Source organism: Teleopsis dalmanni, unplaced genomic scaffold (assembly GCF_002237135.1).
Source record: "Teleopsis dalmanni isolate 2A unplaced genomic scaffold, ASM223713v2 unscaffolded_contig_0025, whole genome shotgun sequence".
Taxonomy (NCBI): Eukaryota; Metazoa; Arthropoda; class Insecta; order Diptera; family Diopsidae; genus Teleopsis; species Teleopsis dalmanni.
Genome location: NW_024031407.1, coordinates 3,924 through 16,734, shown reverse-complemented (window position 1 = coordinate 16,734; position 12,811 = coordinate 3,924). Strand labels below are relative to the sequence as shown.

General features: G+C 29.9%; 2 protein-coding genes across 2 annotated transcripts; both read right to left on the bottom strand.

Annotated features, from left to right (window-relative positions):
* Positions 1 to 478: 478 nt before the first annotated feature.
* LOC119662938 (uncharacterized protein DDB_G0290301-like) lies at positions 479 to 5,002 on the bottom strand. Its single transcript, XM_038072593.1, has 2 exons — positions 4,624 to 5,002; positions 479 to 3,400 (listed from the first exon to the last, which is right to left on the bottom strand). Exon 2 carries the CDS (start codon positions 3,388 to 3,390, stop codon positions 1,018 to 1,020), a length of 2,373 nt encoding a protein of 790 aa, XP_037928521.1. The 5' UTR covers positions 3,391 to 3,400; positions 4,624 to 5,002; the 3' UTR covers positions 479 to 1,017.
* A 2,122-nt stretch (positions 5,003 to 7,124) lies between these two features.
* LOC119662939 lies at positions 7,125 to 12,602 on the bottom strand. Its single transcript, XM_038072594.1, has 5 exons — positions 12,374 to 12,602; positions 9,352 to 9,552; positions 8,066 to 8,203; positions 7,687 to 8,004; positions 7,125 to 7,628 (listed from the first exon to the last, which is right to left on the bottom strand). The coding sequence occupies exons 1-5, from the start codon at positions 12,569 to 12,571 to the stop codon at positions 7,140 to 7,142; spliced, it is 1,344 nt and encodes a 447-aa protein (XP_037928522.1). The 5' UTR covers positions 12,572 to 12,602; the 3' UTR covers positions 7,125 to 7,139.
* Positions 12,603 to 12,811: the final 209 nt, after the last annotated feature.

Below are 12,811 nucleotides of genomic sequence, written 5' to 3'. Positions count from 1 at the left end.
ATTAAATAATTATTTATTACTTTATATAAAAATATTTACATGAAATAACAAAATAAATATTAATTTATTTATTAGGTAAATATCAGGAAATCTGTACATTTAATACTTAGTATTAAAAACATTCATTTAGATCGACTGAGTGTCCTACGAATAAACTAATTTACACAAAACATTTTTCAGTGAAAAAATATTTTATATATAACAAATCTTTTCAATTATATACAATTATTAAATTTACTACTAAACATTATTAATTTTGTTGAACTATTAAAATTTTGTCAAGTTTATAACTCGAAAACAAAAAACAAAACTTTGACGATAATTTCTTTAATAGAAAAAATTAAATTTTTTCCTTATTTTAGTACAAATAATTTGTTATTTTTTACGCATAAACAAATGTTTATATGTATAATGGTTTTTTAGCATTTGTATTTTTCAAAAAGTCATTTACCAAATACAAAATGCGTATATATGCTGTGCTCATAAAACAAGTTAATTATCTAATTCGTTATATATATAACTTACATTTTCTATTTTATCTCGAATGTTACACTTTTTAATATAAACAAACTATATGTTTAATTTAGTCTCTATTTAGATAAATGTATATGTACACGATATATTAAAAACTGCATTACAGATATCAATGTTTAGTGAGAAATGTTATTATAATTTATTTAACAAACAATCTGTAGATGATATATATTTTACATTGAATTATATTTTATAATAGAAACTGTTTTGTTGTATGCTTTAAAAGAATATAATTAAAAAATATTCATTTCAAATTCTGAACAATTCAATATATAACTAATTGATTTTAAATCAGATGTTCATTAATATCGCAATAAAGTAAGATTAATTGGCTTCTTGATAAATAAAAGCCAAATTTATAAATAATATGAAAATGAAAGATTACAATTAATGTTGAATAAATCTCTAACAAATATACATATGTAATAATGTAATTATTATTTAATTATAATAATTATTGAATGAATTATAATTTGTAGTTTTCTACGCTTGTGTGACAACAATAACACTGTCTGTTGAGTCTGCATTATCAGTTGTGTTTAACACGTCCCCATGTCCAGTCATTTGTATATGGGCTTGCAGCACGTCCACATTATCGAAAAGTGTATTGCATTCTCCGCATTTATATTTGGGTTGATCTAAATTAGGATGCTTACGTTCGACATGTGTACGCAGTGTCTGAATAGAGGAGAATGTTTTGCGACAACTATCGACGCCACAACAGTACGAACGCTGCTGATGTGTTTGCCGATGACGATAGAGTATTGCTTTTGTTTTAAATTCCTTATGGCATATGTTGCAAGTAGGTGTGCGCGATGCGGACTGATGTGTTTTCATATGCATTTTCAGCATTCCCGGACCTTTGAAGCTTTTCAGACAAATCTCACACTGCGGCTGTTTTTTACAATTCGCACGTATCCAATTTGAATGTGAATTCATATGGTTTTGCACACCTTTAAATTGCTTAAATTCCTGTCGACACAAATTGCACACATAACGCCCTGTACCTACTAGTGTAGTTTGTTGTGTTATAAACTCAGTAAGTATTTTTGGATCTAACTCATAGTCATCATTTGCAGCCGCAGCAACAATTGAAGAGGCAGTCGCAGCTACTTGACGACTATTTGCAATTGCGTTTTTTGGTACTAACTTACGAGGTTTCTTGGAAGGTGAGCAATGATTATTAACTATTGTTATACCTTCATTCATATCATTAGTGGTAACACTTGTATCATTTAGTTCGCCAGCAATCTGCAGCACTTCAGTTACTTCATCGTCATCTTCAAAGACAGTATATTGCAATTCACTATCATTATCATCTACACAATCCTCAACTAAATGTTGGTGATTGCCATCGTCTTCACACAGAAATTCACCATCTTGCTTTATTACATGCATAACAGTACCGGTACCATCATCTTCGAGCATTTCTTCCTCCATGTGTATTTCTTCTATAATATCATCTGCATGCATCATGTGGTGTTCTACATTATCATCGTCATCATTGTTTAAATGCTGTGAGTTTGTTGTCGTTACCGTTATATCTTCTAAATACTCCATTTCATTATGTGATAAGTTATCATCTTCAATTGTTATGGTACCGTGTCTAGCAAGCAAATGCTGCCCATGATCATCTTCCACCACAATAGTTTCACATACTTGTTCATCTTCATCTTCTTCAGTGCCATCATCAATTAGATGTTGTTCACTCTGCTCAATTAGTTCATCTTCGTCAACTATATTTATTTCATCAGCTACGATGTTTCCATTACTAATAGTTCGTTGTGGTACAATCTGTATTAATTGTAACGTTTGTTGTCCATTTGGTTGTTGTATTAATTGTAATGCTTGACCTCCAGTAGTTTGCAATAGTTGCGGTGTAAACTGCTGAGTTGCTAATTGGTTGGTATGTGAATTATTGGCATTACTCGTATTGATTATTTGGGTAAGTTGAGGTGGACCAGCATGTGTGACTATTTGTGCCGCTGTGATAATCTGACCATTGGACAACACAATCGGTTGGCTCAAACCATTCGATGTCGACAGCAATTGATGCTGTTGCAAACTTTGATTTTGCTCATGTTGTTGTTGCTGCTGTTGATGCGTTTGTTGTCGAGACGTGTTACCGCTAACATTATTCGCTTGAACCGTAGTTGAATCATTTATTTGTTGAGATTGCAATAACAATTCTTGTTGTTGTGCTTGAGTTAATTTTTTATTCCTTTGTCCTTTACGTGCTGCAGGTGTTTTCTTCTTTTGTAACTGTTGTTGTTGCTGTTGCTGCTGTTGTTGTTGTTGCTGCTGCTGCTGCTCTTGTTCTTGTTGTTTTTCCAACAGTTGACGTAGTTGCTTCTCTTCTAATTCCTGCTGTTCCAACTGTTGTTGCTGTTGTAAAGTTTGCTGTTGCAGTAATTGTTGCTGTTGTTGTTGTTGTAACGCTTGTTTTGCTTTTTGTGCATTTTTCTGTTGCTGCTGCTGCTGTTGTTGTTGAACTTGTTGTTGTAATCGTTGTTGCTCTTGTTGGAGTAAAAACTGTTGTTGTTTAACTTTATTTTGATTTGGTTTTACATCTTGTGGCTCCTCTATTACCACACGTACTGTTAAACTTTTAATGTAGTTGCGCAATTCTCGATCACTGCGTTCCACTAGACTCTTAAAGGCATGACAGCGCGATACCGCATGCACACATTGCACACAGATTTTATCTGGCCAACCTTCAATGTGTTTAACGCTTATCGCAGTGCACTCCATAAGCATTTCAGCAATTTTCTCTGAAAACAACGGGCGCATGTCCTTGCGTTCGCTTAAGCAAACGCGACATATTTTATCCAAATCTAGAACCTTTTTACGTTCCATTTTTTACAATCTGTTTAATGGGAATATATATATAAATATACATATTATTAAATACTTGTACTTAAAGAAACTCTGAAGGAAACGTAATAGAACAAAGAGCATAAACAATAGGAACTTTTCGCTAGCATAAATACTTGTGCGAGTATGAAAGTATCTCATATGAAAGAACTCAGCCGAATTAGCTGGTAATCAATGCGCTTATCGTATTAATCTTCAGCAAAACATTCGTTTATTTCGTTTTAAGCAAAACCAAATTAAAAGATTAACATTTGCTGTCTATGCAAACGTTCATTTTCTTCATACTGCACGTTTATTGAGTATTTAAATTAATCACGTTTCATTTTAAGTGACTCTTCCACGTGTAGAACGTATTTAAATAAAAAAAAAACATTTATTTATAAATAACAAATAAAATTTTACTAATTAAAGACGATTATTGGCTTGTCGTACGTATGGCAATGAAGATAATAATGCTATTCATTCATTCCTAATACTAACATTTAATTGAATTGCAATATTGGATGTTGTAAGGCAATTTTATTCCACTAGATTAAGGAGCTCACCATATTGAATGAATGCCTTTTGGAGCAATACGCAAACAAGTGGAGAACTTGTTTATGGTCAAGTCTGGTGCTATTTTGTAAACAAAACAAATGTATTTCTACTCGCCGCTTGTACATTATTGCGAACTTTGACATTATTTTTTTTTCAAAATATTTTCAGTATATTTATGACTAACTGCACAGTTATGTATATGCTTGTACACACGATATTTCACATAAAATTTTAAAACAAAAATCAATATTAAAAGCAGAATTTAACACAAAACAAAACAATAAATTCCTTTAAAAGCAGCCGGACAATTTTTTGTTGGCATAAATAAAATGAAATGAGATGAACATATAGCACGGGGGTTGAGGAAAACGGGTACAAACTAGTGCCAACGTAATCTAAATGCAATAAATAAAATTACAATAAGAGCTTCAACCAGAAAATGAAAATGAGACAAAGTGTAAAACAGAAATGAAACGCGACAATACAATTAACATAAGTAAAAGCGAGAAACAAAATTCAACATCACATAATTTATTATAATTTTGCTGTAGAACCACTGAATGAAGCACATACAAAAATAGCGCAAAATGAACTAAAATTGATTATAATGTTTAAAGCAGTTGTTCTATTACATTTCCAATACGTATATTAATTATTAATTTATATATATTAGCTTTCCTCTTTATAAGGCAAACTACTGCGTTTATAGTTTGTCGTGTGCGCCTCCAATATTGATGCGTCGATATCGTTCAGTTTTTAGTTAATTCACTTTTTAAAGCACTTAATTATGAACACCGAATTTTACAACATAAGTTAAATTTTTTATAAAAATGCATTTATATAAATAAAAAAAAAACAAACTTGTAAAAACCGTTACGAATTGTTTATTCGGAAAAAAGTGAAATAACTAGAGATTTTATTGTAACAAAAATCTATTCAACTTTTTAAAACAATGTACAAAGTCCTTTTGTCTTCTTCTGACGTCTTTCGACAACTTGCAATGGCGGATGGCTAAACAGAAACGCTTCGTTCGTTTCACTTCGTTAAAGAGACTAGCAAACTAGTGTTAATAAAACGATTTGCATTGTCTTTTCTTTTGGTGTTGCTTCGTGTATCTCTTTTCTACTTTCATATAAGAATTCATCAAAATATAATGAATAGAATAGATGTTACCAGTATTAAAGTTTATTTATAGTTATATATTTTAATATTGAATATAATATATAATTATATTATTTTAATATATTTAATATTTTATTTATAGTTATATGTATACATTTTTAATGCAGTTTTAATTACACATTATATATATATGTAATAATATTTATACACACACTAAAAAATTTATTTAATATCATATTTTATTAATATTTTGTTTTTAATGTTTATATTTATTATTATCTATAATTTTACACAAATTCATAACTTTCATATATGTTAAAAAAAAATCAGAAGATAATAGTGATGAAACAATACTCAAAGTGTATATTATTGCTACCAATTTGCACTGTTATAGTATTACAAGCTGTTTCCTCAGCGCAAGTAAACGTAATATAAAAATAGAAATTAAGGTGAAATTATAATCCGATCCAATGAGCAAAATTACAACTGTTTTGTAATTTGTATAAAATCACGTTAAAATCAATATCGTAATTCACAATAGTACAATACCGATATTAAGAAAAATTCTTATAGCGATACGATAACATATTAGATCTGTTCCTCGAGCTACCCGTCGTAACTTTGAGTAACACTGTGTATACACAAGTACGTTCCACCAGCAAATGTTTTAGTAAGTGAGTGCATTTGAGAGAACGTAACATCCCTGTCGAAATTTGAAAATGCTACACAACTTCACTCGTGCATTTTATTTCAAGTAAAATTTTTGTTGATGTGTGAATCAGCTGATTTGATTTGAATTTAAATTTTTGTGTTGTTAATTTGCGCAGTACTGGTGTTCTCACCAAAACCTGTGTAAAGAGCGTAATTTGGCACTTTATTTGTATTACGCTTTCAGTTTGTACTTGTGTTTTTTACTTGAGTTTTACTACGTGTAGTACGTGGAACAGACCTATTATTTAATCGTTCAATACTTTCATTTGCGTGTACAACAAATACAAAAAACAGAATTAAGATGATTTTAAAATTAAGGGTGTGAACAAGCTAAATTACAATTACTTGTTTTATATTACTCGGTTATCGAGTTTCTCATTACCAGAGATTCTGAATACCATAAATATTTTTATATTTTCCATACTCGTATTCAAATATTTATATGTAAATTAAGCCGGAGAGTGAAGACTTCAGCAAAATTATATGCATATTTAAAACCAAAGAAATAATGTGCTTCTACATTTCTATTAATTTGAAATGTAAAGGAACAGCATATATCGTTAAAACATCTTGTATATAAAACATATAAATCAATACTTATAAATCATAATACTTTCGTTTATCTCTTTGTATAAACGCTGTTATAAATTATTTTGGCCACGTAATTTATACTTCTATAAAATAAATTTAAAATAAACTGTTAATTGTTTTACTTACTTGTGTGCAGCTGTAAATTATTTAAGAATTTTGGTATGGTAATATTATTTTTATTTCATAAACACAATCATACAAATTGCTTCACAGAACATATGAAAGAAAGTAAAGGAGAGAGTCGAAATAACGTTAATACAGATTTGATTACTATTGCGTGCTCGTTTGTTTTTAATTCAATATTATTCTCACTGAAGTTAGGAAACAAAAGTTTATTTAATTGGTAATAATTAAATACAAGTTAAATGAAATTTGTATAAGTTTTAAAAATAATGAGTATGTACTTGCACTTAACACAAATCCTTCAAACAAAACATACATGCAACTTTTCAAGCGAGCGTCAAAAAACAACCCACGATACTGAAAGTTTGATTGTTTGATTTTTTTTTAGCGTGCAGAACTAGAAAGAAACGAAACTCATCAGTTGATTTATTTTGTGAATGCTAGTAGTGTGGGCTCTTTTAGTTTAATTATTTTGAATGCATTAAAAGTAGTTGGCAACACCTTACATGTAGTTTCCCATTAATTTGTAAACAAAACAACTTTGTTGTGTATTAAGAAAGAAGTTTTTATTAAAAGTTTTCTATATAAAATTTAAAACAAATCAACAAAATAATAAATTGCATTATGAAAAAACAAATGCACAAATACTATGTTCTTGCCAGCTTATATTTTTTATTTTCTGCTTCTTTGCTGCAAATGCGTATCATGTTAATGACTGAAACCAACAACACCGCGCCAATAATTATTGCACCGGCGACAGCATAGGGATAAAATCCAGGATAGGGATGTCCACTTCCTGTTGGTACATCTGTTAAAGATTCTACTTCAGAGTGTTTATGCTGATGCTGTTCTGTAAGACGTTCTGACGTTTTCGCTGGTTTTTTTTCATTCTGTTCATTGTGTACTGTAATGCTGGCCATATTACTCGACTCAATTGTTTCAAAAACTGGTTCTGTGCTCTCTATTTTGACAAAATTGGCTTTGCCATGTGTTATATCGTCATAGAACCGTTTAATGTTATAACCAAAGTATTCATAAATATCAGCTGTGAACTGTCGTTGATGCTCTGCCCACTGTCCAGTTACATCTACTTTAACACTGGATTTTGGATCCATGGTACGACCAAAGAATGATTTCTACTTAAAAAAAAAATTAAGTAATTTAATTTATTTATATAGAATTATTGATTATTACATCTTTAATATTTAAGCCACCATTACCAGCTCCATCCAATTCCAAAACAGCGTTCTTATGTTCATATAAAATCGGCAAAGGTTCTAATTTATCACCATATATTGTGCTGACATTCACTGTTATTTTTTCCACATAAGCATAGCTTATACTTCCATATATTTGCTTAGTTTCCCGACTAGGATTCTTTAATGTAGTTTTACCTAGCATTGTCTTATAGCTTGGCGAGGAATTGAACCAGGGCATATAGGTAATATTACGAACTTCATACATAATTGGTTGAATTTCCACAAGGACATTAATGTGAGAATCCAGTCCATACTAAAATATTATTTAGAACTTTAGAATAGTAATGTTAACACATAGTATAATTCTTACTTACAAAATTGTCCTCAAAAATCATAACAACACAAGTAAATAGATTTGCTGTGATATTCGTTACCAGATCGGATTGTCTGAAGTAGCAGAGCTCGGTTTTTTCACGATCTACATCAGTAGCTTTGGCAATATAATTTCTTCGCTAAAATCAAATAATACAAACATATATATTTTAAATAAATGATAAGCATATGTACTATATTCCAATTTTTATTGTAAATCAACATTTTGAAATGTATATAATGAAAGTTGATCCCTTTCAGAAAGGTTAGTAAAATTGATAAATATATAGAAAATAAAATAATAAAGCATATTACTTATTAGAAGACTTCTGTAATACAAATGTTCCAACAAAAATATGCTAAACAAAAAATTGCAAAAGATTTTTGTAGGACTATAAAAATATTTTTACAATAGAATGAAATACACAATTGTAACTTCTTAGAATTTTGTCAATATGCTTGCATCGACAGACAATCCCACAACTGTACCATACTTTACTGTATTGTATTGCATAGCTGGCTATTCTATACTACTCTGGCTTAGCTTGCTGCTTCAAGTATTTTAAATTAGTTTATAATCAGATTTTATACAATTACTTATTTCTAATATACATATAATTTCCAACTGTATATCCTAACTATAACTTCACTCCACATAACCCCGTATAATTTTATTCTTTTTATAACATTGGGTCCCTATTGACTTGTCCTTGTCCGCTCCAAAATACTAATGCATCCGAAATTGAATAAATTCTGTTTCCCCATCTCGTAATTCAATTCTTACTACTTAATCATCCCTTTAGCATATCTATCCTCTTAAATTGTATTTTCGATCCTTTTTTCATTTTATACTAATCAATATATAATAAACTATTCACAATTTTAAGTGATGATTAGATATATGTATTATAAATATTATATAGTATATTAGATAAAATGTAGTACTTTATTAACAGGGGTTGAGGGCCTGAAGTTCCCCCGAAAGGAATAGAAGGTTTAAATTTATATATATGGTATATACATTATTATTGCACCATGAACATTTAATAACATAAATTTTGTTTTTTGAAATATTAATATTGCCTGTCAACCTTCCAGAATCAAATTTCTGGCTACGGGTCTGTTTAACATATAGTAATAACTACAATATTTTACTTGTAGGAACTATAAAATCTATTGAAGTAGAAAAAATATGTTGATCTATTCAAACTATTGATTATCCGTAACACAGATAATTCATAATTTAATTGATTATTTAATTGAAATAAACTCAAATGCTTCGACTTACCTCTAAAGGATTCAACTCTTGTGCGTAGTTTTGTTGTATCATTGCATAAGGTACCCAAGCTAAAAGTGGGTTTGTTTTTCCGCTGCATATTTCGTGATATGAGCCGCGTTTTGATAAGTCTCCATTTTTTAATTTGAGGAAGGAATAATCATCCTTGTGTGTGGTGCCGTGATCCTTACACATTGTATTGAAGAACGATTCCTAAAAAAGGAATAACACAATAGGTTAGCAAACATTTCAACATTACCGAAATAAACTAAATACAAAACAAAATAAACTAAAGTGTTTTAAAGTAGTAAAAGTAATGGGGGAAATATTTTATCGATCCATGCTTTACTTATAACTATTTAACTATGCTGATAACTAATTTTTTCTGCTTTTATACGTTTACATATATGATTCATTCGGAACTATTTTTGGGAATTTATATATTTTTTTAATAATTTATAACAGAGTTTGTTTTGTACTTCATCTATCATATTTTTGGAATATTAGCTACATTTTTGTGGAGGAATTCGGTATGAGGTTTATATTGAACGTCATCCCGAATCTAGGTGGAGAAACCTGACCACTACAATGGGAGGATTGTGTGTGCAGAAGGACAGATGAACAGATGGGCGACGTCATGTGGAGAAGAGCTGCAGTAAGGGCACACATGGAACCTCTTCATTTCACTCGCCTTTGAGCGTTGCCCTACCCTACATTAGGCAGATGCAAAACAATTCTATGATCCTTATCATAGTTACGGCAAAAGTTGTTGGTGGAAAGATTTAAATGCCTAATAATATTTTCTTATATTGAGTAATTAGCAATCCTACTATAACACTAATATTTTAGAGAACATTTTAGAGATCATTAAAGAGAACTTTAATGAGGTCATTCTTTTTTTTTAATTTAAGAGAAGCTACCTTGTCTATATAACATATAAACAGAGGTCTTTGCGTTGTATTTCTACATATGTCTAAAACAATCTATCTATACTAATTAATGTGGTTTACTATAAAATATACATATGTGTAGATAGATAAATAATATACAAGTGAAATCTGTAGCGAATTGAGTACTTCGTCTAGTTTCATATTTTAATTTATCAGCGTATGATAATTATTTGCCTTATCAGTTTCAATCGTTCTAGTATCGCAAATCCAGTCTATATAGTTTATGTAATGACGAAAGTGGATCAATACTTAAACGGAAAAAAAACCTAGAAGTTCAAGTGGTTTTACGTCATTTTTGTGCATGAAACTTTATGTTGATGTTGAAGTGTTTAATTTAGCCAATCAAAAAACTAATTTTCTTTAAATGAAAATAGTATCGATGAGTTGATATATATCATTTAAGGATTATTTCAAGCACAACTTGTTTCAAGTGGTTCTACTTGTAATTTGCCTTACCATAATTGGAATTAGATTCATTTCGTTTGACACGATTTTGTCTTGTACTCAATATTCTGTGCATTTCATGGAAGTTTAAGGTGAACTGCTTCGATTGAACTCTCTTGCCTAATATGTGAAAAAATAAATTTTTTTCTTAATAAAAATAAAATAGCGAAATTAAAAATGTGAAAAACTCTAGTACCATATTCTTACACAAAGTGGAAAACTATTAGAGATCTCTAATATTACTACTTTTAACAAGTGCAAGATTTGAAATATTTCAGGGTTAAGTTCTTTGACACTTGATTAGCAAGTAAAGATCGTATAACTAATCACAGTTAATAAAGTGTACTAGACACTAGACCAAATAGAAGCTTCTACTAAGAGCTATAAACTTTATAATATGTAAACTATTTACTCGACATGCGTTTGTGCCTTGGAAAATCTATGGCCTCCTGGAATATCGAAGATGATATCTTCAGTATTCGCTATAACGTTGAAATGGAGCTGTTGGAGCACTAAGCGGACTTGATGTATGAGACTGGAGAAGGCGTACACGCAGCAGAGGCAACTAGAGAGAGTTGCTGCGTCAGGCCGAAATCCGGTAATGGGTTGTTTTGTTTTGAGCACTAAGCGGACTTGATGTATGAGACTGGAGAAGGCGTACACGCAGCAGAGGCAACTAGAGAGAGTTGCTGCGTCAGGCCGAAATCCGGTAATGGGTTGTTTTGGGTAAATAAGGAAGTAAGTTGAAAAGAAGCACCTAAATACGAAGCCAATAAAAAATTTTAGTCATAATTTTCAAAATTCGAATTATAACACAAACGGCGCTCTTAAAAGAAAATCAAATCCCTTTAGAACAAGTTGAAGACTAAAAAGTCGATAGATAGATGTTTTTAGGAGATATAAAATTACGAATTCCAAAATCGTGTATATTGAAAAACCGTCACAGGGTTTCTTTACTGAAATTATTTTATAAATTTTAAATCTGAGTTTTTAACTCATCTCATATCTGTATTGTATTAAGAAATTAAAAGAGCTCCATAATCAACTTTAAAATCAAACCAAAAGGAAGTGTTTATATAAGTTTAAGTTAGGTTAGGTTATACCGGCGATCATTGGTGGATCCACTTAGGCCTATTGGCCCATTATGTTACCGTATATGTAGGAAAAACTCAGGTTATATGAGTTTCAATCATATGTTAAATAAAATTTAATAACGAATTAGTGAACATAATTTATCGAACTCTTAAATTAAGAGAGACTTGAAAATGATGAGAGAAAATAAATGATCTACCATTAATCATTGCGACAAAAATATATAAAAAAAAATATTTTTTTATAAATAATAATTAATATTCAGTTTATCTGAAGACTTAAATATTTCTTTAAATGTAAATTGAAATAAAAAAAAATTCATTAGAACACATTATTGGTCTTATCTATGCGGTCACACATTTTGTAAGTAATTGCATAAAAATTCATAGAATATAATTTTGCAAATAATTAACAAAAATTTTTATATAACATTAAAAGTATCTATGTACACATATTTTATTAGCAATTGTTAGTGATTTAAAGTCTTTTAAATAGTAAAGTTCTCTCATATCACTTTTAAGTCCTATAAAGTTTGATATACCATTTACCTTTTCTTTAGCAGTCATTGTGGTTGCTAGGATCTCACAATGCGGATCACCTTCTATCGGATTTACATGTTTTTCTATATCAGCCAGAAGCATGGGTTCCGTATGTATGCAAAAGCGATTATTTTCCTCATAGCCATGGGAAAAATTTAAGTTAAACGTCGCAACGAATAAAAAGGCTATTAAAAATTTGTACTCCATCGTTTTAAATAAATATTTTATTTTAATTGATTTAAATAATTTACTATGCGGTTCTCTAATGTTAATTGAAAAATACTATTAATAATATTTTAATAAGTTATCATTTCTATAATTTATTATTTTATTTTCAATTAAAAACTAGTGCACGATTGAAGCACAAAATTACAACTAAACGCTTTGACTGAAACCTCAAAAAAATTGAATCATTTCAATGGCGCTAAGTTTTTAACCGGCAATTCG

What these genes read in the sequence shown, in the direction of transcription:
- LOC119662939 (XM_038072594.1), bottom strand. Translation starts at nt 12,571, where the DNA reads ATGGAGTACAAATTTTTAATAGCCTTTTTATTCGTTGCGACGTTTAAC. An exon ending in AAGAGTTGAATCCTTTAGAG is followed by an intron (nt 8,204 to 9,351) that starts GTAAGTCGAAGC and finishes ATTTGATTTTAG; the next exon opens with CGAAGAAATTATATTGCCAA. An exon ending in GTGGCTTAAATATTAAAGAT is followed by an intron (nt 7,629 to 7,686) that starts GTAATAATCAAT and finishes TTTTTTAAGTAG; the next exon opens with AAATCATTCTTTGGTCGTAC.
- LOC119662938 (XM_038072593.1), bottom strand. Translation starts at nt 3,390, where the DNA reads ATGGAACGTAAAAAGGTTCTAGATTTGGATAAAATATGTCGCGTTTGC.